The following is a 27,461-nucleotide window of genomic DNA, read 5'->3' on the forward strand; positions in this document are numbered from 1 at the left end:
ACAGATTAAAATATTTAAAACAAAACTTCTGTGTGTCAAAAAATAAAACTTAGAATAAAAACTTGGAGAAATATTTGGTAAAATGATAAAGGCTTTATAGTCTTAATAACTGAAGAGTATAAAAGGATAGATGAATAAGGAAAACACTAAGGAAGGTGTCAAAAGTTAAATGGACAAAGAAGAGGAATTCATCTATGGAGACACAAAGGGCTAATAATCATAAGAAAAAGTTCAAACTTGCTTGTAATCAAAACAATGCAAATAAAAAATGAGATTTTTAAGAACTATCAAATGAGCAAAATTTTTTTACAAAGGATAACAATGCAGGGACTTCCCTGGTGGTCCAGTGGTTAAGACTTTGTGCTTCCACTGCAGGGGGCACAGGTTCAGGTTCAATCCCTGGTCAGGGAACTAAGATCCCACAGGCCACAAGGAGCAGCAAAAAAAAAAAAAAACAATGCTGGAAGGGTAAGATGAAATGAGTATTTGCATGCTGCTGGTGGATATTTAAATCAGTACACTTTGTGAAAAATAATTGGTAGTACGAGTCAGCAATGCTTATACTCCTTAATCCAATTCTACTTCTAAACATGTACCCTAAAGAAATAATTCCAATTGTGGGCACAGATTTATGCACAAAAATGTTAATGGTGGTATCTTTAACAGTAGAAAGCTGGATACACCTGAACTATTCAAAACAGACAAAATGGAAGCAAATTAAAATTCATGTTTAGAGCAACTTCCCTGGTGGCACAGTGGACATGGGTTTGATCCCTGGTCCGGGAAGATCCCACATGCCGTGGAGCAACTAAGTCCATGTGCCACAACTACTGAGCCTGCACTCTAGAGCCCGTGAGCCACAATTACTGAGCCCGTGTGTCACAACTACTGAAGCCTGTGTGCCTAGAGCCCGTGCTCTGCAACAAGAGAAGCCACCGCGATGAGAAGCCCGCGCACAGCAGTGAAGAGTAGCCCCCACTTGCCGTAACTAGATAAAGCCCACACACAGAAACAAAGACCCAGCGCAGCCAAAAATAAATAAAATTAAATCTTAAAAAAAAGTTATGAAGTTTTTTTTTTACTATGGGAAAATATAGGCGATCATACAGGCCAAATTATCCAAAGGCCTATGATAATAGGCCTCATTATGACAAATTGTTCCAGACAGTTTCTCCTTGGGAGTTTTTAATCATGTCTGGGAGTCCACCCTCTGGAGTGTTTGGGGTAAAGGAAAGTGGGTGTGCTCTGGCATCAGACAGACGTGGCTCAAACCCCAGTTTTGTTACTTACTCAGCTGTACAATCTTGGGCAAATTCCTTAACTTCTCTGAGACTCAGTTTCCTCTCCTCAGATAGGAGGATAATGGGTAGGTGTGTGTAAAGATTAGTGACATGTATGTAAAACACCCTGCATATAATACATGCAGACAGTAGATGAATGGTAGAATTATTAGTTACAACTTTAGTGCATCAGTGCAGGAGCACTGTAGGAAACACAGCACTCAGGTATTGATTGGGTTTCTAGTATGTGCAGCCTGGTGCCAAAGTTGAGAGAACAAAATTTATAAGATACGGTTGGTTTCTCTTCACAAGGAGTTTACAGCCCACTAGGAGATAGGCTATGACCTTAAAAAAAAAAAAAAAAAGTAAATGAAAATTTTGAGTTCAGCTATTTTCTATTACTCTCCTTTTAAGGCTAAACTGACTCAGACCTAAGGAAGAGGGGAGAGTAGTCTACAAAAATGCCCTTGTACACAGTCATGCTGTCCCTCATGAAAGATACAGCACTTGTTTTGTGGATTTTGATGCATCACCAAGTTTGGTTTCCAGCTTTATATGCACAAGTCAGAGTCAATAAAACGCTGAGTCAATCCTAAAATAACTTCTACAAATGCTGGTAATACGAATGAATTATGCTATTTCCTTTTGCCCTTTCATGCTGTAATTTCTCCCACAGGTAGAGCTCTCATGCTTCATTTTAGAAACACATTTTTGATGTTATCTCATCAACTGGCAGGAAGGAATAGCTCTCAGGTGGCCATTGTGTCAGCTATGTCCCAAGCAAAGCAGTATTACAATGGTTTCCAAACTTGTCTGCCCATTAGAATCACCTGGAAATCTTTTAAAAATTTTGGGTCCCAGCCCAGTTAAGTCACAACCTCAGGGGGTGGGACAAGCACTGGTATTTTTTGAAGCAAACAGCTTTAGGGAATACTATAATATTGTTTAATGGATAGGACCACTGGCTCTGGAATCAGACTGCCTAGAACCAAATCCTGGCTCTAACCTCTGATCTTGAGCAAGTTTACTAAAGCTCTCCATACCTTAGTTTTCTCACTGTCATGTACCACAAAAGGTTGTTGTCTGAAAGTTAAATAAGATAATACGTGTAAAGCACTCTGCATAGTGCCCAAAACATAGTAAATACACAATAAATCATAGCTATAATCCTAAAAATTTAAAAATTAATTATCTTAAATGCTTAAATTTCTGTAAATAAAAAAAAGTTTAAGTAACTGTTCAGTTTCAGTAATTGTAAAGTTTAAGTATTGGGTTGACCAAAAAGTTCATTTGGGTTTTTCTCCAACACCTTACAGAAAAACCCGAACGAACTTTTTGGCCAACCCAATAATTTACTATTAAAGATTCCACCTATGAAAATTAATGAAATGAGAACCTAATTGTGATCATGTACTCACATGTATTTTCATTGGTTTCCTTATGTATTTATACCCTCCCCTCATTTATAAATGAATTTTAGATTGCTTACATAAACGCATACACTACAATAGGACATTATCTGTTTTAAGATGAAAAATTCAAGGAGAGATAGAAAAATAGTGGAGGGAGAAGAGAAAGGAAAATAAAATGAAACAAAAGGAAGAATGTATAATTAAAGCCTTGTACAGTTATATCTGAACATTCTAATTCTACCATTGAAAGCAAAAAACATCAACTTTTCCTAACATTGAAATCTGAAAGAAACTTCTCTTGTGAGGTCTCAACGGTGTTATACACACACAAAATAAATTATAGGACTTGAGAATGAAAAGGTGAAGAGAATCCTATTTTCTTAGTTTTCTTCCTTCTTTAAACTTTACTCTTGATATATATGCGTTTCATGAAACCATGATAAATTTTAAAAAAGAAGTTTTCAGTAGAGTACCATAAATAACTGAGTATAAGGAAAGATTTTGTTCCCAAAAATTATTCCTCAGAAACGAGGTTAACTTGCATGCAAGTTCTTATAAATCTCATCTTATGAGACACTTTCTCAACTACTTTATTTTCCCAACAAAGAAATGAGAAACGAAAACATATCAGCCTGAAACAACTTCAATTAATGCTAAAATAATTATAGAGTTCTCCCTACAATTTAAATTTAAATCAGTATTTAAAAAGAGGGACGAAGTAAAGAAATTTAAAACAGATTTAATAATTATTCTTGGGGATATGCTTTTGTAATCCTAAGCATTGGATGTTGCTCTAAATAATTAAACATCATTTTAAAAAGCAAAATAGAAACACAAAGAATGAGGTAGTTGTATTGTGCAGATAAAAGTACAGCTACAGGGCTACCCTGGTGGCGCAGTGGTTGGGAATCTGCCTGCCAATGCAGGGGATGCGGGTTCGAGCCCTGGTCTGGGAAGATCCCACATGCCGCGGAGCAACTGGGCCCGTGAGCCACAATTACTGAGCCTGCGCGTCTGGAGCCTGTGCTCCGCAACAAGAGAGGCTGCGATAGTGAGAGGTCCGCGCACCGCGATGAAGAGTGGCCCCCGCTTGCCACAACTAGAGAAAGCCCTCGCACAGAAACAAAGACCCAACACAGCCATAAATAAATAAATTAATTTAAAAAAAAAAAAAGAAAAAAAAAAGAAAGCTGTAAAAATACACATAACCTTAGACCTAGAGATTCTTCTAGAAATTTAAAAAAAAAAAAAAAAAAAAGTACAGCTACAGAATGAATTTTTTTTTAAGTTCTGTTACATTACATGAATGGGTTCTGATGGCTTGTTACATAATTTCTAGTGACAGCATCAAACACAGGTTCAAAAGGTGCCTATCTTATCCCTAATGATATAATGGAATCTAGGCAAAGAACGAAACTGGCTGCTGAAACCATCTGGTGAAAGGTGGATGGGGAACTTTACCATGGAGGGGTTGAGCCAACCTCACCTGAATCCACTCATCAATCTTAGAACCACCACAAACGTCAGAGCCTGACACCTATGCCCCCAAGCATGGCACCACCTATGAAAAATTCTTGCTTGAAACTATTTTCAGTCTAAGCAAGCCTCTTAATCTATATGCTTTGCAAAAAAAAGGGGAGCTAGAAGAGAAAGTTAAAGACATCACAAAGAACAAATTAAATTCAGAATATGGTATATTTTACCCAACGTTTCTAACAAATGTGTTTGAAAAAGGGAGAGAGGATTAGGGTAGGTGTTAAAGAGTAACAGAGGGACTTCCCTGGTGGTCCAGTGGTTAAGACTCTGTGCTTCCACTGCAGGGGGTGCAGGTTCCATCCATGGTCTGGGAACTAAGATCCCACATGCCGCTCAGTGCAGCCAAAAAAAAAAAAAAAAAGAGTAACAGAGAAGAGACAATGTGTGGCCCTTGTGTGAGGGCTAATTCAAACTAACCAACTGTAAAAATACACTTTTGAGACAATTAAGGAAGCTTAAATATTTAGCGGGTATTAGACGGTATTAAAGAATAATTGTAAATCTTAAGTGTAAATAATGGCATGATAATTTATGGGTTTTTTAAAGTCCTTAGCAATGAGAAAGACATATAAGATACTTATGGGCAAAATGAAATGGTGTCTAGTATTTTCTTTAAAACAACTTGTCTGATAAGGCCCATGAGTGATGTTGCACAAGCAGATGACAGGTTCCCCAGCAAAGGCAGAATCAGACTAACAGGGCAGCTTCTGGAACTGTGCTGTTAAGTACAATGCCTGGTACCATAAGTATTTGTTCAATGAATTAATAAATTTATCCTTCAAGAAAAAAAAATACTCAGCCATAAAAAGAAACAAAATTGGGTCATTTGTAGAGACGTGGATGGACCTAGAGACTGTCATACAGAGTGAAGTAAGTCAGAAAAACAAATATCGTATATTAATGCATATATGTGAAAGCTAGAAAAATGGTACAGATGAACTGGTTTGCAAGGCAGAAATAGAGACAGAGATGTAGAGAACAAACGCATGGACACCAAGGGGGGACAGCAGGGGGTGGGGGGAATGAATTGGGAGACTGGGACTGACATATGTACACTAATATGTGTAAAATAGATAACTAATAAGAATCTGCTGTATGAAAATAATTAAATTAAAAAACCAACCAAACAAAAAAACGTGCCCTACAGGAGGCCCCAAAATGTGTGTGTGTGTGTGTGGGGGGGGGGGGTAGGGAGGGTTGGTAAGAGAAATGAGATTAGCAAAATGTTAATAATTATTAAAACTAAGTGATGGGTATACGGGGGTACACTATAACATTCTCTATTTTGGGTGTGTTTGAAAATTTCTATAATAAAACTCTTAAATTTTCTATCTCAAATAACTTAAGAAATAAAAATGGTTTTCCTGGAAAAAGTGTTAAATTACTCAAAAGGTAACTCTCGTGATGTCAAGCATGCAAATGAAAAAGTTGAATAAAACTGCTTTTCCATGAAATGTAACGTTAGAAATAAGAACTATTTCTAAATTATATCATTGATTTTAATGTTATTTTAATTTTATAGGTATAACTAAATTAACACCTTTCTAAATACACATTTGTCTATCTATCTTTCTTCCTAAAAGTTTATCTATTCAAATTGGCCAGAGTTTTCCCAAATTTCCTTATATTCAAGAATATATAGTAATCTCATTTCGGCAACATCTTGCTGTACCAAATTAAGCAGCTGTATTAAAATCCAGACTCTCAGCACTAGAATTCTCATTTCACTAGGAAGGAAACAGACATGCAGCTATGACAAAACCAGAACTAACCTCCTAGTTTAGTGTCCTTTCCAGCGGCATCAAGCTCCCTCTTCTACTATGTGCTCAAATTGAAACCCCCAGTATGTGGGTGGAGCCGTGACTCAGGCACAGCAGTGTTCAAGCATTCACATTTCTTTGGGGGCAGGGGCAGGATTTCAAACATCCAATCCATCCTTGGGGCAGATCTTCCTGAGTACAACTCCACTATCGCTCCCTGTTCCTAAAATATTTCCCAGCTCCTTTTTCCTAGAGAGTAACAGCAGTGCTTCTTTTCTCCATTCTCCATTCTTTTCTCCTGTATAGCCACTGCAGTATTTCACAGGCTTTGGATCAAACTAACAGGGCTTTGAATGCTGGTCCCACCACTACATGCCCACAGACAAATGCTGAGTCTCAGATTCCTCATCTGTAAATTGAGGACAAAAATACTTTGCAGAACCTTTTTTCAGGCAGCTTGGAAGATGGCGGACATTCAGACTGAGCGTGTCTACAGAAAGTAACTGACCATCTTTCAAAATAAGAAGAGGGGTCCTGCTTGGAGAAACTGTCAAGGAGAAGATCCCGCAATACAACAAGAACATCAGTCTGGGCTTCAAGACACCGAAGGAGGCCACTGAGGGCACTTACATTGACAAGAAATGCCCTTTTACTGGTAATTTCTCCATCTGAGGGAGAATCCTGTCTGGCTTAGTGACCAAGTTGAAGATGCAGAGGACCACTGTCATCTGTCGAGACTACCTCCACTACATCCGAAAGTACAACCACTTCGAGAAGCACCACAAGAACACATCCGTGCACCTTTCCCCCTGTTTCAGGGACATCCAGATCGGCGACATTTACACAGTGGGTGAGGGATGGCCCCTGAGCAAGACGGTATGCTTCAATGTGAAGGTCTCCAAGGCTCCTGGCACCAAGATGCAATTCCAGAAGTTCTAAGACTGGACCCCTGCCCACTGTGCTAAACAAAATAAAATTATTTTCCCAGTCAAAACAAAACTTTGCAGGGTGGTACAAGAATGGGAGATAATTGTATGTAGAGGTAGAGGGTCTGGTTATGGTTGGACTGAAGGCCACATCACTCATCTGGGCTCTAATTACATATTTTGTTATGTTTATGTCTATATTATTTCCCTAAACTTGCAAACATGTGAGGAAAGACTGCTTTATTTTGTAGTCCTCACAGCACATAACATACACAGTTGAATAGATAGAATAGACAGGCCCACTATTTACAAAACACTATAATATCTATTGAGCACTTACAATGTGCCAAGCACCGTGCTGAGCTCCTTCCCCTCACTATCTACTTCCCTTGTCACCCATAGCACCTAGCACAGGTAGAAGTGTGGTGGTGAAGCGGAGCAGGGTGTGGGATTGCCTGCCTGGGCCCAATCTCTGCTCTGTTACTGTGTGTGTGGCCTTTGGCAAGTCACTTACCTCCTCTCTGCCTCAGTTTCCTCATCTGCAAAGTGGGGACACAAATAGCACTTACACCAAAGGGTTGTTTTAAAGATAAAATGAGATGGTGTTAAATACGTAGGACACTCAATGGACCTAAGTTGCTGTGAGCTGAATAACGACGACTGGGTGAATCTAGACCACGTCCATATGAATGACTTTTATGCGGAATTCATCTCGACGTTCTAAGCTTTGGACTAGAGAAGGGTCAGGATAAAGTCCCTGTCCTCCCCTCAAGCAGCTCGCCTTTCAGGCGGACAGACAGACAATAAGCAGGTGAACAATTTCAGACAGTGGTGAGCACCGGAAGAAGATAAACTAGCATGACGTTCACTGCGTGGAAGGAAGGGGGCACCTAGTTTAGGGAGATAGGGAAGCGTCTTCGGAGGAAGTGACACTCTACCTGTGGAAATGAAAGACAAGAAAGGGCCAGATATAGGAGAGGGGAGAAAGGGAAATGAGAGAGGAAGAGCATTTCAGACCAAGAAACAGCAAGTGTGAAGGCCCTGAGGTGAAATTAAGAGAAAGGCGCAGCAAGACAGCAGTCAGGGTGGCAGGAGGGAAGGGAGCAAGGAAAAGGAGAGCAGGATTTGTGGTGAGGCCAGATCACAATGAGCCCTGGAGGAGTTTGGCTCTTATTATAAGGCCAACAGGAAGGAGCCTCTAAAGGATTCTGAGCAGAATGATGAATAGCATCTCCCTTTAAGAGATAATCAGAACGTTATGGCTGTGTTATGCCCTTTAGATGTTTGTATTTTATTCCGTAGCAAACAAACCACACTGCTCCTGTTGCCACTGGAGCCAACAGTGGGATGATCTGGCTTGTGCTCCAAGCCATCTGATGGGGAAGGCTGCCATCTGCTGGGAGGAAGCATGATTAAAAAGCTGTTTTTCCCTGATGGGGACTGAGGCACTCCTACACGGGGGATTCCCACTGCATGTAGAAGTAAAGCGTTTTGTAACACGATAAGGATGAAATGTCAAAGTATAACTACTCTCCACTTGCCCTCTACCCTGCCTCCTTAAGGAGCCCATGTGTGAGCTGCTCAGCCTCAGGTACGAACGGGATACCACTGACCTATAAAGGAAAGGCAGGGAACACCTCTCAGGACAGAACTAGGGGGCACAGGCGGGCAAGAGAGAGGCAAGCTGCAGCTTGAGAGAAAGAGGAAAGGTATTTGTGGGGAACAGCTGTCATGGTGACTGGGACTTGGGAAGGGATGTGCCTCAAGAACATTTCAGCAGGATTTGCTCTGTGTTAGATGGTAGAATTCCCTTGAAGGTACTTCGGTAAGACCTAGGTTATTTCTCAAAGCTTTCTGAAGTAAAATTTGTGCTTGTTTTTAGGTACACTATGGTTTTTTTTTTTTTTTTTTTTGCAGTATGTGGGCCTCTCACTGTTGTGGCCTCTCCCGTTGCGGAGCACAGGCTCCGGACGCGCAGGCCCAGCGGCCATGGCCCACGGGCCCAGCCGCTCCGCGGCATGTGGGATCTTCCCGGACCGGGACACGAACCCGCGTCCCCCGCATTGGCAGGCGGACTCTCAACCACTGCGCCACCAGGGAAGCCCTACACTATGGTTTTGAAGACCGGTCTTAAAGCAGTCCAGGTCTATGCTGGGCATGACCATGTAAACAAACATTGGGATGTTCTCTGACATGACAGATTAAGCTATATAATCATTACTACTATTCATTCTTCCTCAATCCTCTCCTAGGCACAGCTCCCCACTGCCTTAGCTCAGGGTCATTTGGGCAAGAGAAAGGAGAATGTGGGAAAGGGTTTTGCTTGAGGGTGAGAAGGCAGAGGCAGGAAGAGGGCAAGCCCTTCCAGCTGGTTCAATAACAACAAAAACTGGGACCTCCGTGCAAACTAGAGCTCAAAAATATCACATCACCAAGCTAACTATTAAGCTGTGTCTCCTCTCACACCCCCTCGGTCTGCATTTTTGTGACCTTTTTCTCTTGTTTCAAATATATGTTTCATGTTCATTTTCACCCGATTTCATCTGTGTCAAGATAGCACTGGCAACTGAGTAGGCACTAAGAAAGCTGGGTTTATAACTCATACCATACACCAGGATAAATTCTAAACGGATCAAAGATTTCAATGTTTAAGAAAAGAAAACCCATGGTGAATTCTTTCATCACCTAGAAGTAGAAAGAGACATTTCTAATTATGATTCAATACAGAAGCCATAAAAGAGGTCAGTACTGCCATTTAACTCAGAAAAATGAAGTGACGGTCCTACAGGATACTCCAGTCCACTTTACTTTCTATGCCAGGGATGTGTTGAGGGTGTGTTTGGCCTCCCCAACCGCACTGACAGTCCAAGGATGGGATCCACGTCTTATTCATCTGCAGCTCAGTGCCTATGCCCTGAACATAGTAAGTGCTCAATAAAGTTTAACAGCGACAGTGATGATTAGTGACGACACATTAGTAAGGTGTTAGAATGATGGAACTTACACTACAATATACATTTTTTAAATGTGCACACAACCAAAACTGCCATGTTTCAGTCATCTCAACACCCTCACAGGACACAGAAGAGTGCCTTAGTATATTCTCAGTAAACGTCTTTCATATGAAGGAATGTTTGAGTGAGAGGGGCATGGTGACATGCTGACTACACATGGCCTAATGTTTACATTATTTTATGTAAATAATATATAAATATACTCGCTGTTTATTGAATTAACATAAAGACTTACTGGAATTTTTAACAAGGAAAATCTAGAAGATAAATTCAGAAGATAGAAGCTTTAAAGTAGTCCTTTCTAAAGCAAAGTCTGAAAATTTTCTATACCGGGACTTCAGGGGGGCTATTTTGGGGCAGCACAGACAGGCAAGGCCCTCTAAAAGGTAGGCTTTCCCACCCTTTAAAAACATGGGCTGAGATCTGAACAGGAATTAACCATGAGATGATCCTAGGAAAACAATAAACATCTAGGGAGAGAAAACCAGCCATGCAGATTCTGAAGCAGGAGCAAGTATGGGATTGGCCTTTTAGGGGAAGAGAAAAGAAGCCAGTGTGACTGGGGCAGAGTGAGCAGTAGGGAGAGTGGTAGGGAGTGAGGTCAGAGAGCCCGTGGAGCTCTAGAGACCCCTACAAAAGGTTTGCGTTTATCCTAAGAGCAATGGGACACCACAGGAAGGATAATATAGTAAGGGAACGATGTGATCCAATTTGGTTTTTAAAATATCCCCTCTGGCTAAGGTAGTAAAGACCTGAAAGGGAACAAGAGCAGAAGCAGAGAGACTACTCAGGAGGAGAACATAGAAATCCAGGTGAGAAATGACTGTAAGCAGGATGAGTGGGATGATGACCGTAAATGACCGCAAGTAGCAGAGGAAATGAATGAATTCAGGAAATGGTCTGGAAAGAAAACAAAGAGAACTTACATTGGATGCATTGGATTTGAGGGTGAAGAAAAAAGAATCAGGCAGAAATAGATTTTGGCGGGGGGGAAATCTTCAGTCTTCAGTTGGAAGACCAAAGGAGGAACAAGATTGGGAGGAAAGTCAAGACTTCTGTCTCAAAGCATATTATATTTGAGGTGCCTATGATACATCCAAATGAAGATGTCCAGTAGGCAGTTGAATACAAAAGTGTGGGACTTTAAAAACATGAGCAGACCAAAGAGTGTATTTTTGGCAGAGTGATCCGGTACACCTTTATAAGGAGGTGACAAATACTTGAGGGAAGAGTGTCCTGGCAGAGGAAAAAGCAGGTGAATGATCGAGGTGGGAGCAAGGAGGCCCACGTGGCTGGAGGGCAGAGACAGTGGGGAGAGTGGTGGGACACGAGGCTGGAGAGGCAGGTCAGATCATGTGGGCCTTGTAAGCTTACGTAGGACTTTAGACTACAAACTCTGCAAGATGAGAACCCCCTCTGGAGAGGTGAGAGCAGGAGAGTTGTGTGTAATTTATGTTCTAAGGGATCCCTGTGACGGCCACATGAACCATGAACTGGTGGAAATGATGTGGGGAAGGCATGAATGTGGCAAGAGTGGAAGCTACTGAAGCAGACCAAGCAAGAGATGATAGTGGCTTACAAAGGTGACAAATGCTTGGATGTTAAGAATGGTCATTGTCGGGCTTCCCTGGTGGCTCAGAGGTTGGGAATCCGCCTGCCAATGCAGGGGACGGGGGTTCGTGCCTCGGTCCGGGAAGATCCCACATGCTGCAGAGTGGCTGGGCCCGTGAGCCATGGCCGCTGAGCCTGCGCGTCTGGAGCCTGTGCTCCACAACGGGAGAGCCCACAACAGTGAGAGGCCCCGCGTACCAAAAAAAAAAAAAAAAAAAAAGAATGGTCACTGTCATGACATATTTCAAAATTAGGGTTTGCTAATGGCTTGGAGGCAAAGTGTAAGGGAAAAACGGGTGTCAAGAATGACTCCAAGGTTTTTGACCTGAGCACCTGGATGAATGAATTGTGATGCCATTTGCTAAAATGGGGAACAGTGGAGGAAGTACAAGTTTGGGGGCAGAAGTAAGAGTTCAGTTATGGATATGTTAAATTTTACATTTCTACTAGATATTCGAGTAGGGTTGTTAAAGAGACAATTGGTTACAAAACTCTGGAGCTCAAGAAAGAAATGGAAGCTGGAGATAATTTGGGAAGTCATCAGCATACAGTTAAAGCCACAGAACTGATGACATCATCCAGGGAGCAAGGAAAGTTCTAAAGAATCTGAGAGAACTGAGCCATCGCCCACTTCAACCTAGAGGCTGGGAAAACAAAGATGATCTAGCAAAGGAAACTGAGTCAGGAGCATTCAATGAGGTAGGATGACAATGAAGTGGTATCCCAGAAGTCAAGTAGAGAAAGACTTCCAAGAAACAGGGAGTGAATGTATCAAACAAGTAAGATGAGGATGAAGAATTAGCCATTGAATTTGGCAAGGTAGAGGTCACTGTGATCTCAACAAGAGCAACTTCAGCTAAGTAGAGGGGATAAAAGCTTAAGTCGGTTCTCAAGAGAATGGGAAGAGAGGATGGAGACAATAACTCATAAACTATTTTGAGGAATTTTCCTCTAAAAAGGAGCAGAGTATAGGAGTGGTATCTGGAGGGGTACATGGGATTAAGGGAAGGTTTGGTTTCTTCAAGATAGGAGTTATTCCTGCATGTTCATGTGCTCATGGGAATGATCCAGTGGAGAGGGAAATAAAATGATGTGGGAAAGAGAGGGGCTAATTTTAGGGGCAAAGAGCTTAAAATTAGGTGGAATAGGATTCAACATACAGGTTGAGAGAATGGCCTCTGGTAAGAACAAAGACAGCTTGTCTATTATTAACAGGACAAAAGGTAGAGTATATATGTATAGATCCTGGTAGTTTGGTAGGTTCCATGTTAGCAAATGAATTGATTAGGGAAATGTAGTATGATTGCTGCACAATCACTGAGAGCAATGAAAGCACACTTGAAGTTCAAGGTCATGGATTTAAAGATCAGTCAACACAGTTGTTTGTTTTCCCTTGTCATCATTTTTTTTTTTTTTTTGCATCTTTTCAAGTGCAGGCAAGAATTGGATTTAACTAAGCAAGAATGACAAGAGGGAGAGACAAGGGAGCTAATACTTGCAAGGAAGTGATTCCATTGGTAGACTATGGACTAAGGTAAGGAGAGACAGAAGGACATAAGGTAGTAAGTGGTATATAATGAACAGCTGATAGCATCAGTGGATTAGAGGTCCCTTCGAAGCTGAAGAATTGAGAGGGTACAAGGAGGAGTAAGTGAGCTGGAAAGATAGATGTGCTTAGAGATTAGAGTGCTTGAAACTGTGGGGCCTTTAGGGACTTTCCACCCCCTCACTTGTTCCCGTAAACCAATTCTTCTCCCTATCGTGCGCCACTCCTTCTCCCTATCGAAACCAATTCTTCTCCCTATCGTGCGCCACTCCTTCTCCCTATCGAAACCAATTCTTGGAGTTTTTCAGTTGACGGGGACTTGCCAGACAGCGGGTAATTTTCCAGTTGCCCGTAACAGGTATACGCCCTAACCGCCACAATGAACAGACAACTATAACGGCCAGAAGGTGGGACAAAAGTTCCTAAGCCAATGAATTCAAAAGTCACCACATTTACCCAATCATTGTGAGAATATACCCGCCCTATGAGTAAATAAACCTATAAAAAGTATGTGATTCCGCTTTTAGGGGTTCCCCATCGGCCTCCTGCGTGAGGTTCAGGGAACCCCGGTGCATCGGCTCCTAATAAACCTCTTGCGTGTTGCAGCGGCTCTCGACTCTTGGCGGTTCTTGGGCGAGTTGGAATCCTTCGTAGACCGTTTGGGTCTAACATTTGGGGGCTCGTCCGGGATCCCCACTCGCCCCCGGGTCACAAGAACATCGGGAGTCGGAGGTATCAGGTAGGCTCGAGCCCAATTGTCTGTTTGTTTGTCGTTTGTTTGTTGCTAGCCGCCATTAGGAAAAAGCCGTGCGAACGGGCTTGCTGTGGAATCTGTATTGGACTCCTGGCTAGGCAGACGTGCCGAAAGCTGGTGTCCACGGGCCCCGGGGGACGCCCTGGTGGTCCATCTGGAAGGAGAAACAAATTTTGTCTCCCCTTCATCTGGTTCTGGCAGGTTATATAAGCTGCCATCTGAATTTGAGTTGGTTTCGGGTTTAAGTTCGCGGCGGCTGGTTCTGGCAGGTTATATAAGCTGCCATCTGAATTTGAGTTGGTTTCGGGTTTAAGTTCGCGGCGGCTGGTTCTGGCAGGTTATATAAGCTGCCATCTGAATTTGAGTTGGTTTCGGGTTTAAGTTCGCGGCGGCAATATCAATGTGTGTCTTTTGAAATTTTATTGTTTTTCTGTACTATTATCTTCTTTTGACGGACGACAATGGGACAGACTATGACGACTCCTCTTTCTCTTACCCTAAGCCACTGGACCGAAGTTAGGGCTAGGGCCCACAACCTTTCAGTAGAAGTAAGGAAAGGAAAATGGCAAACGCTGTGTACCTCTGAGTGGCCTACATTTCAGACAGGGTGGCCACCCGAAGGATCTTTTTTGTTAGATAAGGTTGGGCTAGTCAAGTCTAGGGTCTTTAACACAGGACCCCACGGACACCCAGACCAGATACCATATATCTTGGTCTGGGAAGATCTAGTTCTCTCCCCACCTCCGTGGGTCCGGCCCTTTGTTTCCTCAACAGGCACGTCTGCATGCGCTCCAGCACAATCGTAGATATTGGCCCTGAAGAAAACCCCAGACACGGAAAAGTCATCTGCTGCCCCGGACCCGCCAAAGGCGATATATCCTGACCTGCAGTCTGATTTGCTTCTTCTAGATTCCCCACCTCCTTATCCTCCAGCCCTAAATCCCATGTCGCCCCTAGGACCCCCAGCTTCACATCCTTCCGCACCAGTAGGGCCACCTGTTATGGCGGAAAGGGGGGGTCCCTCGGCGGGCACCAGAAGCCGGAGGGCTGTTTCCCCGGATTCTACTGCTTTACCCCTTAGAGAATATGGCCCCCCCGATAACCACGGGAGTAGGCCCCTTCAATACTGGCCCTTTTCCTCTGCAGATCTTTATAATTGGAAGATGCATAACCCTACTTTCTCTGAAAACCCACAGGCTCTTACTGCTCTAATAGAGTCTCTTGTCTTCTCCCACCAACCCACCTGGGATGATTGTCTACAGCTCCTCCAGACTCTCCTCACAACTGAGGAGAGGCAACGGGTTCTCCTGGAGGCTAGAAAGAATGTGTTAGGCGCCAATGGACAACCTACCCAGTTGCCTAATGAGATTGATGCCGGTTTTCCACTCGTCAGGCCGAATTGGGACTTTAATACCCTGGAAGGTAAGGAGCACCTGAAAATGTATCGCCAGGCTCTGGTGGCGGGTCTCCATGGAGCGGCCAGGCGCCCCACGAATTTGGCTAAGGTAAGAGAGGTAACTCAGGGGCCCCAGGAATCGCCAACCGTGTTCCTAGAACGTTTAATGGAGGCTTTTAGACGATTCACTCCTTATGATCCAACCTCTGAGGAACATAAGGCCACCATAGCAATGGCCTTTATTGACCAGGCGGCCCCTGATATTAGAAAGAAGTTACAAAGGCTGGATGGCCTACAAGGTTTCTCCCTTCAGGACTTAGTAAAAGAGGCAGATAAGGTATATAATAAGAGGGAGACAGAAGAAGAAAGAGAAGAAAGAAAGCAGAAGGAACAAGAGGCTCGTGAGGTAAGATGAGATAAGAGGCAAGAAAGACATTTGAGTAAGATACTGGCCACTGTAGTCAGAGGAGGAAACAGTAGAGACAGAAATAGACAGGAAGGGCGAACAACTGATAGAAGGCGGCCATTAGACAAGGACCAATGTGCCTACCGTAAAGAAAAAGGTCATTGGGCAAGAGAATGCCCTAAAAAAAGGAACGGGGGAAGGATCACTAAGCCTTTTCATCTGTACGTGGCCGAGAATAAAGGTATTGCAAAGGGAGTACTAACTCAGAAACTGGGCCCCTGGAATCGCCCGGTTGCGTACCTATCAAAGAAGTTGGATCCTGTGGCAGCAGGATGGCCCGCCTGTTTAAAAATAATCGCCGCGGTGGCCGCTTTGGTCAAAGATGCTGACAAACTGACTTTGGGGCAGAACCTAACGATAACAGCCCCCCATGCATTAGAAAGTGTAATTCGCCAGCCACCCGACAGATGGCTAACAAATGCCAGGATGACTCATTACCAAGCCCTGCTGTTAAACTCAGATCGTATTAAGTTTACCTCAGCCACAGGACTCAACCCGGCCACCTTGCTACCCGACCCTGACCTGGAAAGCACTACCGTCATCCATGATTGTCAGGAAGTACTGGCTGCAGCACACCGTAGCAGACCAGACTTGATGGATCAGCCCCTCCCCAACGCCGACGTTACCTGGTTTACTGACAGAAGCAGTTTCCTAGAGGAAGGTAAGCGTCGGGCGGGAGCAGCCGTGGTAGACGGGAAAGAGGTCATCTGGGCAGCCACATTACCGCAAGGGACATCGGCCCAACGGGCTGAACTAATCGCCATGACTAGAGCATTGGAACTAGCAGAAAACAAAAAGGTAAACATCTATACGGACAGTAGATACGCATTTGCTACCGCCCAGGTCCATGGGGCCATTTACCAACAAAGAGGGTTGCTCACCTCGGCGGGCAAAGAAATTAAAAACAAAGAAGAAATAGTGGCACTGCTAGCTGCCCTCATGCTCCCCACTAAAGTCAGCATCATTCATTGCCCCGGACACCAGAAGGACAATACCCCGGTGACAAGAGGCAACAACATGGCAGATAGGGTGGCACGAGAAGTGGCTCTATGGGAAATCATACTAGAACTATCAGATGAGAGTCCTGGGAAACCAAATGATAGGGGAACAAGTACCCCAGCCATAACTAAAGGAACATTATCTCCTCAACAAGCAAAATCCATGCTACAACAGATTCACAGATGGACACACTTGGGAACCAAAAAGATGATGTCCCTACTACACAAGACAGGTTATGATACCCCTGGACTAACTAAATTAGCTGAGCAGATTGCACGAGAGTGCATTCCATGCCAACAGGTAAACTCCCATAAAGGAAAACTTGAGGTCGGAAAAAGGCTCAGAGGAGACCGCCCAGGAGCCTATTGGGAGGTCGACTTCACTGAAATACGCCCTGGAAGGTACGGTAACAGGTATCTTCTAGTTTTTATAGATACCTTCTCAGGATGGGTAGAAGCTTTCCCGACGAAGGAGACAGCTACTGTGGTGGCCAAAAAGATCTTAAAAGAAATTTTCCCCCGGTTCGGGGCACCAAAGGTAATAGGATCAGATAATGGTCCCGCCTTCGTCGCCCAGGTAAGTCAGGGTGTGGCCAAATACCTGGCGACTGATTGGAAATTACATTGTGCCTATAGACCCCAGAGTTCAGGACAGGTAGAGAGAATGAATAGAACTCTAAAAGAGACCCTAACTAAATTGTCCATAGAGACTGGCGGTACAGATTGGACGGTGCTCCTTCCCTTAGCCCTGTTCCGGGCTAGAAATACCCCCTCCCGCTATTATCTTACTCCATTTGAAATACTATACGGGGCCCCACCTCCTCTTTTTACGCTAAGGAAAATATTAAGTCCTGACTGTCAGAATAACACTGACTTATATGCTAGGCTGTTGGGACTCCAGTTGGTCCAAAAGGAGGTGTGGTCCCAGCTGGCAGAGGCTTACCGACCAGGAACACCAGCAGAGGCTCATCCCTTCCAAGTCGGAGATTCCGTGTACGTCCATCGGCACCGAACCCAGACTCTAGAGCCTCGGTGGAAAGGACCATACATCGTCCTGCTCACCACCCCCACGGCTATAAAGGTAGACGGCATCGCTGCGTGGATCCACGCTTCACACGTGAAGGCCGCACCAGCATCTGCAACATCGGAATGGCGAGCCCAAAAGACCAGCAACCCGCTCAAGCTCAAGCTTCTGCGATCATCAGATTTATAACTTTAACTTTGTTACCCCTACTGACTGTGAGTAATTTTAGTCCTCACCTGCCCCAGCGTTTAATCTGGCAGGTAATTTCCCAAACTGGAGATGTAATATGGTCTGTTAGCCATACCGCTGCCCCTTGGACCTGGTGGCCAGACCTGTTTCCCGATGTTTGTAAATTGGCCCTGGGAGCCCCCTCTAACTGGGATCTAGAAGGATACTATAATCAACACGCTGTCCCGGCCCAACCTTCCCCGCCCGGGCGCCAAGGATTAGACCCTTGGGGGGGTTGTTCCACCAAAGATCGGAGAAGCATGCTCAGGGCCCTCTCCTTTTATGTATGCCCTGGGTTCCATCGTCACCGATCTCTAAATTATCAATGCGGGGGAAAGGAACATTTCTATTGCAAAAGCTGGGGATGTGAAACCACAGGAGACACCTACTGGAAACCCACCTCTGGCTGGGACTTTATCAAGGTAATGGCCAACTACACTCATCAGAAAACCAGAAGCCAGGGAAATCCCCAGTGGGCCAATGTGCCCGAGTGTTCAAAGTGGTGCCATCCCCTTAGAATTTCTTTTAGTGAACCAGGAAAAAAAGATAAAAATTGGATAAATGGCCATTCATGGGGAATCAGGTTTTATAAAGAAGGATATGATGATGGATTACTAATGACCATCAAACTAAAAATTGAAACCCCTACTCCAGTTCCTATAGGCCCCAACCCTGAGATAGGACACTCTTTGCTACCTTTGGCCCCTCCCACAGCGTTACCAGAGATAAGAAACCAAACTCTTGAGCCAAAAGGAATGACAATCAAGCCCAAGACCCCCCGGGACCGAATGCTCTCATTGGTCCAGGCGGCTTTTGAGGTTTTAAATGCCACAAACCCGGAGGCTACCAAATCATGTTGGCTTTGCTATGCTGCTCCTCCCACAAACTTAGGGAGCGCCTGGACAAAAGACAACAGGAAAGGGAAAATCAAAAAGGATGGTTTCAATCATGGTTTGATAAATCTCCCTGGCTTACTACTTTAGTTTCCACCTTGTTAGGGCCCCTCATTATTTTATTGTTGCTTTTAACTTTTGGACCATGCATTCTGAATCGCCTGATAGCCTTTATTAGAGAACGCATTAGTACGGTACAAGTTTTAATGCTAAGGCAACAATACCAAAACTCGCAAAAAGAAACTGAAATTCCATGATTGAAATTAGTTACAAAAAAAAAAAAAAGGGGGGAATGTGGGGCCTTTAGGGACTTTCCACCCCCTCACTTGTTCCCGTAAACCAATTCTTCTCCCTATCGTGCGCCACTCCTTCTCCCTATCGAAACCAATTCTTCTCCCTATCGTGCGCCACTCCTTCTCCCTATCGAAACCAATTCTTGGAGTTTTTCAGTTGACGGGGACTTGCCAGACAGCGGGTAATTTTCCAGTTGCCCGTAACAGGTATACGCCCTAACCGCCACAATGAACAGACAACTATAACGGCCAGAAGGTGGGACAAAAGTTCCTAAGCCAATGAATTCAAAAGTCACCACATTTACCCAATCATTGTGAGAATATACCCGCCCTATGAGTAAATAAACCTATAAAAAGTATGTGATTCCGCTTTTAGGGGTTCCCCATCGGCCTCCTGCGTGAGGTTCAGGGAACCCCGGTGCATCGGCTCCTAATAAACCTCTTGCGTGTTGCAGCGGCTCTCGACTCTTGGCGGTTCTTGGGCGAGTTGGAATTCCTCGTAGACCGTTTGGGTCTAACAAAACAGACATTTTGGAAATGATACAGCAATTGACATTATCAAAGGCTAATGCAGTGGGTGTCTAAGATGCAGTGAAGGATCCCATCATTCAAAGTGAAGAGGTCAAAGAACTAAGAAGGCAAATGGATCACCTATACTGAAATATCCACACAAAAAGGTGACAAAAGGGTTGGCGGTGGGAGAAAGACAGTAAACTAGAGCAGTTTCAGTGGAGTGGAGGAGAAAGACGCCTAACTAGGTGGGTAGAGAAGAGAATGGCAAGCAAGAAAAAGGAGTCAGTGACTACAGATAACTCTTGACAAGCTCTGCAGTGACTTGCAGAAAAATGGGGCTGATGGTGCGAGAAGGAAGGATCTGAAGAAGACATGGGGTTAAGGGTTATTTCAAGATAGAAGATTCTGCTCAACATCATTAAAATCATTAGAGAAATGCAAATCAAAACTACAATGAGATATCATCTCACACCAGTCAGAATGGCCATCATCAAAAAATCTACAAACAGGGGCTTCCCTGGCGGCACAGTGGTTGGGAGTCCGCCTGCAGATGCAGGGGACGCGGGTTTATGCCCTGGTCCGGGAGGATCCCACATGCCGTGGAGCGGCTGGGCCCGTCAGCCATGGCCGCTGGGCCTGCGCGTCCGGAGCCTGTGCTCCGCAGCGGGAGGGGCTGCATCAGTGAGAGGCCCGCATACAGCAAAAAATAAAAAATAATAATAATAAAATTTAAAAAATTAAAAAAATCTACAAACAATACATGCTGGAGAGGGTGTGGAGAAAAGGGAAACCTCTTGCACTGTTGGTGGGAATGTAAATTGATACAGCCACTATGGAGAACAGTATGGAGGTTCCTTAAAAAACTAAAACTAGAACTACCATACGACACAGCTATCCCACTACTGGGCATATACCCTGAGAAAACCATAGTCCAAAAAGAGTCATGTACCACAATGTTCATTGCAGCTCTATTTTCAATAGCCAGGACATGGAAGCAACCTAAGTGTCCATCGACAGATGAATGGATAAAGAAGATGTGGCACATATATACACAATGGAATATTACTCAGCCATAAAAAGAAACAAAATTGAGTTATTTGTAGCGAGGTGGATGGACCTAGAGTCTGTCATACAGAGTGAAGTAAGTCAGGAAAAGAAAAATAAATACTGTATGCTAACACATATATATGGAATCTAAAAAACAACAACAAAATGGTCATGAAGAACCTAGGGGTAAGACAGGAATAAAGACACAGACCTACTAGAGAATGGACTTGAGGACACGGGGAGGGGGAAGGGTAAGCTGGCACAAAGTAAGAGAGTGCCATGGACATATATACACTACCAAATGTAAAATAGATAGCTAGTGGGAAGCAGCCGCATAGCACAGGGAGATCAGCTCGGTGCTTTGTGACCACCTAGAGGGGTGGGAGGGAGGGAGACGCAAGAGGGAAGAGATATGGGGATATATGTACATGTATAACTGATTCACTTTGTTATAAAGCAGAAACTAACACACCATTGTAAAGCAATTATACTCCAGTAAAGATGTTAAAAAAAAAAAAGAAGATTCTAGAGTACATGTGTATGCTCATGGGTCTGATTCATTAGAAAGAGAGAGACTGATGCTGTTAGGAGAGAGAGGGGATAACTGCAGGAACAAAGGTCTTCAGGAGACAAGAGTGGAATCCAAAGCACAAGTGGAGGCTTTTGCCACTCATAAAAAGAGGCACAGTTCTTCCCTGAAATATGAGAAAAGGCAGAATCCATGGGTGCAGGTTAGAGTAAGGCAATAGATTAGTGGTAAGAAAATAAGGGAGTTCATGACATCGCTTCTATTTTCTCAAGTGTGAGGCAAAGTCTTCAGCTGTTTGGGATCAAAGGTGTGAAGGCTGGAGTAGAGTAAAGAAGGCATTTAGTCATCTCACAGATTAGGAGAACTAATTTATTAGGTGAATAAAGTGGGCTTGCTAGGCAGTGCCAAGTGAACAGCTGAGATCTGTGGTTATGAAATTGAAATAAAAGCAGTCAGTATGATTGTGTGATTTTGTACAGGAAGAGTCAGATGCTCAGGTGTAGGCAGAGGGTGGATGGGTGGGCTTAACCAGGGTTGAGGTTTTCCCAGGAGAAGTACGGTGAACAGCCAAAGAGCCAGTGGGGAAGTGAAGATGTTGTAAGTAAGCAACTGACACGACAGACCATAGAATCAAGGCTGATAAAGACAAGTCAAGGAGAAAATGAGATGAAACGTGGTCAGCCAAGGAACTGGAAGCCCAATGTGGACAAGGAATTGTTCTGGGTGGAGTCATCAATGAGAGGCCATAAGTGAGCTGGATGTTTATACCAAAGTCCCATCAGTCCTGTTAGCTTGTGAACTTGGTGATGACTGAACATATAGTAAGCCCTTAGTAAACATACTCTTTGAATTTTTGTTCAATGAGTGTTTTGTTACTACATCTTTAACAATGTAATAGCATTTATTGAGCACCACCATGTGCTAAACACTGAGACAACTATCCTCCCTTCAAGGATCCCTCCCCTTAGCTGAGGAAAAAGATAGTGATATAACCCAAAATCTTAAGTGCTATAATAGAGGTATGTTCAAAGTGGCAACCCAGAGGACTGCAATGACTAACTGTAGAGAAGTCTTAAGAAGGGCTTCAAAAAGAAGTGACAGTGATTAATCGAGGACAGCTAGTGACAGTGACTAATCAAGGACAGCTAGCAAGTCCCCAGGTGGAGAGAGAGCAGAGTGAAGAGATTGTTTCATCACCAGAGTCTCAATTTCCTATCAGAGATTCTTGAGGTCCAAAGACAGGGCATTGCAAAACAGCAGGTAAATGACACAAGTGTTATCCTCCTTTAAAACAAAATGGGGGGGGGGGAGGGACTTCCTTGGTGGCACAGTGGTTAAGAATCCACCTGCCAATGCAGGGGCCACGGGTTCAAGCCCTGGTCAGGGAAGATCCCACGTGCTGTGGAGCTACTAAGCCCGTGAGTCACAACTACTGAGCCTGCACTCTAGACCCTGCGTGACACAACTACTGAGCCCTCGTGCTTAGAGCCGGTGCTCCACAACAAGAGAAGCCACCGCAGTGAGAAGCCCGCGCATGGCAATGAAGAGCAGCCCCGCTCGCCGCAACTAGAGAAAGCTCGCGCAGCAGCGAAGACCCAGTGCAGCCAAAAATAAATAAATTTATATTAAAAAAATAAAAGGTTTCTTGCAGGCAAACCTTCCCATTAGAACCCCCGGAGGGACCCCCAACACCTACCTCTCAGGGAAGATGGCAGAAGCCGTGGCGGGAATCCGGTCAGCAGAGACGGGGAGATAATCACGCCAGCTCTGGGAAGCAACTCGACTTCGTGGGGCTTGTGGGGCTCGCGGGGAGCATGGGGCCCCTGGGGCTTATGGGGCTTGCGGGCCTCACGGGGTGGATGAGGTTTGTAAGGTGCATGGGGTTTGGGGGGCCTGTGGGGCTCACAGGGTTTGTAGAGCTCATAGGGCTTGTGGGGCTTGGGGATCTGGTGGGACTCTGTACACCCCTCTGACTCGCCTGGCTGGCCTTGCTCGCCGGCCTCCTCGGCTAACCCCGGCTCCTCGGACTCCCCAGGCTGGTTGTGCATGTCAAATATCCTGACTACAAAGGGCTTCTGGAGGGCTTCGGAGCGAGTGGATATTTCTGCCATGTCATGCCCATCGGACAGCCCAGAAGAACCCGAAAACTCCTGGCTCTCCATTGGCGGCCCAGAAACTCCCGCTGGGCGACGACCGGAGGCTGCTCGCCTTCTAGAAGCTGGGAGAGGATGGGCTGGCGGCCCGCAATCCGCGCGCCCCGCCCCCCGCGCGCCCCGCCCCAGCGCGCCCAACCCAGACGCGACGCCGGCAGCGCGCAACAAGCCCCGCCTCTGGGCCCCTCCCTGCACGTTCTCCCGTTGCCAAGAAGACGCGCCAAGCTGCGGGGGCCCACCTGGGGCCCTGCCCCTTAGAGAGGAGGCAGGTGAAAAAGAGAAAAGGGGCAGGCTCCTGACCAGCTGTTTTTGCTTCCCTTACTTTAAGTCTGTTTCTAAGCGCATACACTTGCATGTAGGATCATTACATCTTCTTGCAGAGTTGACCTCTTTATTATGTAATTCCCCTCTTTTAAAAAATTATTTTTCCAGTTTTATTGAGAAATAACGGACATACATCCCTGTATAAGTTTAAGGTGTACAGCATGATGGTGTGATTTACATGTATTGTGAAATGATTACCATGATAAGTTTAGTTAACATACATCCTCTCATATTGATACAATAAAAAAAAACTTTTTTTCTCCTTGTGATGAAAATTCTTAGGATCTGCTCTCTTAACAACTTTCCTATAATGCATACAGCAGTGTTAACTAGAGTCATCATGTTGTAGGTTCCATCCCTGGTGCTTATTTATCTTATAACTGTAAGTTTGTATCTTTTGACCACCTTCCTCTAACCGACCCCCTCCCCCCAATCCATATAACCACAAACCTGATTCCTTTTTCTGAGTTTGGTGTTTGTTTGTTTAAATTCCACACATCAGTGAGATCATATAGTATTTGTCGTTCTCTGTCTTGTTTTGCTTAGCATGATGCCTTCAAGGTTCATCCATGTTGTTGCAAATGATAGGATTTCCTTGTTTTTTAATGGCTGAATAATATTCCATTGTATGCATGTATATACATATATATATACACTACAAATTCTTTTATCCATTCGCCCATCCACGGACACTTAGGTTGTTTCTATGTCTTTGCTACTGAAAATAATGCTGCTAGGAACATGGTGGTGCAGATATCTTTTTGAGTCAGTGTTTTCATTTCCTTTGGATATATTCTCAGAAGTGGAATTGCTGGATTGTACGGTAGTTCTATTTTTAATTTTTTGAGGACCATCCATACTGTTTTCCACAGTGGCTGTACCAATTTACAACCCCACCAACAGTACCAAAGATTCCCTTTTCTCTACATCCAAGTTGGCATTTGTTATCTCGTCTTTTTGATGATGGCCATTCTAATAGGCTTGGGGGGATACTTCATTGTTTAACTGGCATTTCCCTAATGAGGAGTGATGTTATCTTTTCATGTACATGTTGGCCATTTATAGATCTTATTCAGGAAAAATGTCTGTCAGGTCCTTTTCCGTTTCTTATTTTATTTTTTCTGCTATTGAGTTGTATGTGTTCTTTATATATTTTGAATATTAACCCCTTATCAGATATGCAGTTTGCAAATACTTGTCCCATTCCATTGGTTGTTTTCTCATTTTGTTGATGGTTTCTTTTGCTGTGTAGAAGCTTTTTAGTTTGATGTAGTCCCACTTATCTTTTATTTTGTTGCTTGTGCCTTAGGTATAATTCCCCTCTTTATCTTTGATAACTTTCATTATTCTCAAATCTTCTGTGTCTGAAATTAATATAGCTACTCCTGCTTTCTTTTGATTGTGTTATATCTTTCTTCATTCACATAATTTTAATCTATATGTCTCTTTATATTCAAAGTGAGTTTCTTGTAAGCAAGAAGTGAGTTTATGGATCTTTCATTTTTTAATCCACTCTGAATTTTCTGTCTTTTAATTGGTGCATTTAGACCACCGACCTTCAAAGTGATTATTGATTTAGTTGGATTAATAGCTACCATATTTTTACTGTTTTCTATCTGCTGTCCTTGTTCTTTGTTTCTCTTTTTGTCTTCCATTCTTTTTCTACCTTTTGTGGTTTTAATTGAGCATTTTATTTGATTTCATTTTCTCTCTTTTCTTGGCATATCAGTTATAACTTCTTTTATTTTTTTTAGTGGTTGCCCTAGAGTTTGCAATATACATTAACAACAAATCCAAGTCTACTTTCAAATAACACTATACCACTTCACAGGTAATGTGAATACCTTATAATAACTAAATAATCCAAATTCCTCCCTCTCATCCCTTGTATCATTGCTGTCATAACATTTATACACACATATAAGCATACATAGTCAAATATAATGTTGCTATTATTATTTTGAAGAAACAAATCTGTTAGATCAATTAAGAATAAGACAAATGAAAGTTTTAATTTTACCTTCACTTATTCCTTTTCCAATGTTCTTCCTTCCTTTATGTAGGTCCAAATATCTGACCTATATCATTTTCCTTCTGTCTAAAGAATTTCTTTTTAACATATCTTGCAACAAAGAAGTACTGGCAAAAAATTCCCTCAATTTTTGTCTAAGAAATTTTTCTCCTTCACTTTTGAAGGATTTCACAGGGTACAGAATTCTAGGCTAACGGTTTTTTTTCTCAACACTGTGAATATTTTACTCTACTCTTTTCTTGTTTGCATGGTTTCTGAGAAGCCTAATGTACTTCTTATCTTTGATCCTCTATAGGTAAGGTGTTTTTTCCTCTGGCTTCTTTGTGGATTTTTTCTTCAACTTTGATTTTCTGCAGCTTAAAAGTGATATGCCTATCTATAGTTTTTTGTTGTTGTTGCTGTTGTTTTTTGTGGGGGAGGGCATTTGTCCTCCTTGGTGTTCTCTGAGATTCTGGGATCTGTGGTTTGGTGTCTGACATTAATTTGGAGAAATTCTTAGTCATTGTTTCAAATATTTACTCTGTTCCTTTCTTTTCTTTCTTTCTGGTTTCCCATTACACACATGTTGCAACTTTTGTAGTTGTTCCACAATCCTTGTATATTCTGTTTCTTTCTAGTCTTTGTTCTTAGATTTTCAGTTTTGGAGGTTTCTACTGAGATACTCTCAAGCTCAGAGATTCGTTCCTCAGCTATGTCCAGCCTTTTAACAAGCCCACTAAACACATTCTTCATTTCTGTATTGTGCTTGTGGTATCTCTTCTGTATGTTTTGTGTTTTAGTACGTCTTGTAGTTTTTCTTGATAGCCAGGCATGATGTACTGGGTAAAAGGAGCTGCTGTAAACAGGCCTTTAGTAATGTGGTGGTGAGGTTGGGGGGCGGGGAGGGGGAGCGTTCTATAGTCCTATGATTAGGTCTTAGTCTTTTAGAGACTAAGTGCCTCTGGACTGCAAACTTAGGTCTTAGTTTTCTGCACTTTTAGGTGGAACAGAATGTCTAGAGTGGGCTGGAGTTGGGTATTTCCCCCAGGTCAGCTAGGCTCTGGTAATAACCCAGCAGGCTAGGCTCTGGTTAACTAGTTTCCCCTGAGGGCAGGCCTTGTTAAGAAGGACAGAGTGCTCTGGCATATTTCAAAAAATATTTTCCCCTCCCTTGGAAGCACCAGGGGATTTCTCTCCAATATTTATTATAGGAATCTGGTCAAGGTTCTGGAGGTAAATCTCAAATAATTGGAGGCCCCTCCAATGACTGGGTTCCCCTAGAGTTTTTTAACTTTCAGACTACTCCACTTTGAGCAACCAGCAATTCATCAGTCACCGTTCCATTTTTTCTACCCTGGGGTTCCCATGGGGAGTTTCCCACTATAAGTCTCTGCTCTAGTAAATTGTTAATCTCTGTATTCTCCTGTTGCTCCCTCTAATGCTGATTTTTTAGTCTGTTCAGCTTTTTAACTTGTTAGAATGGAGTGGTGGCTTCCAAGCTTCTTACATGCTGGGCTCAAAACTGGAAGTCCTTTTCTTTTTTTAAAAAAAGATCAAGACAGGACACTAAGGTTCGAAGTTGGATTTATGTCTATAGGTAAACAGAGTTATCACTCTTACAAAATATTTCTAGTAAAGAACGCTTATCTATATAAAAAAGCTAAATATCAAGAATTTAAAAAACAAATCCTCATGGTGTTCTTCTTTTAGTGCAATATTTTCTTAAAAAGAAGCCTTTCCTAAATCT

The 27,461-nt window shown here is 43.4% G+C and overlaps 1 protein-coding gene and 1 pseudogene across 1 annotated transcript in view; one reads left to right on the top strand and one right to left on the bottom strand.

Moving 5' to 3' along the window:
- Window positions 1-23,388, bottom strand: part of SPMAP2L (sperm microtubule associated protein 2 like) — a 72,818-nt gene extending 49,430 nt beyond the window's left edge. Inside the window, exon 1 of the mRNA XM_065877241.1 lies at window positions 22,938-23,388. Coding sequence (XP_065733313.1) covers window positions 22,938-23,388 — 451 coding nt within the window. The remainder of the gene's footprint in view (window positions 1-22,937) is intronic.
- On the top strand, window positions 6,453-6,927 carry LOC136123820 (small ribosomal subunit protein uS17-like; annotated as a pseudogene).
- Window positions 23,389-27,461: the final 4,073 nt, after the last annotated feature.

This window comes from Phocoena phocoena, chromosome 5 (genome assembly GCF_963924675.1).
Source record: "Phocoena phocoena chromosome 5, mPhoPho1.1, whole genome shotgun sequence".
NCBI lineage: Eukaryota > Metazoa > Chordata > Mammalia > Artiodactyla > Phocoenidae > Phocoena > Phocoena phocoena.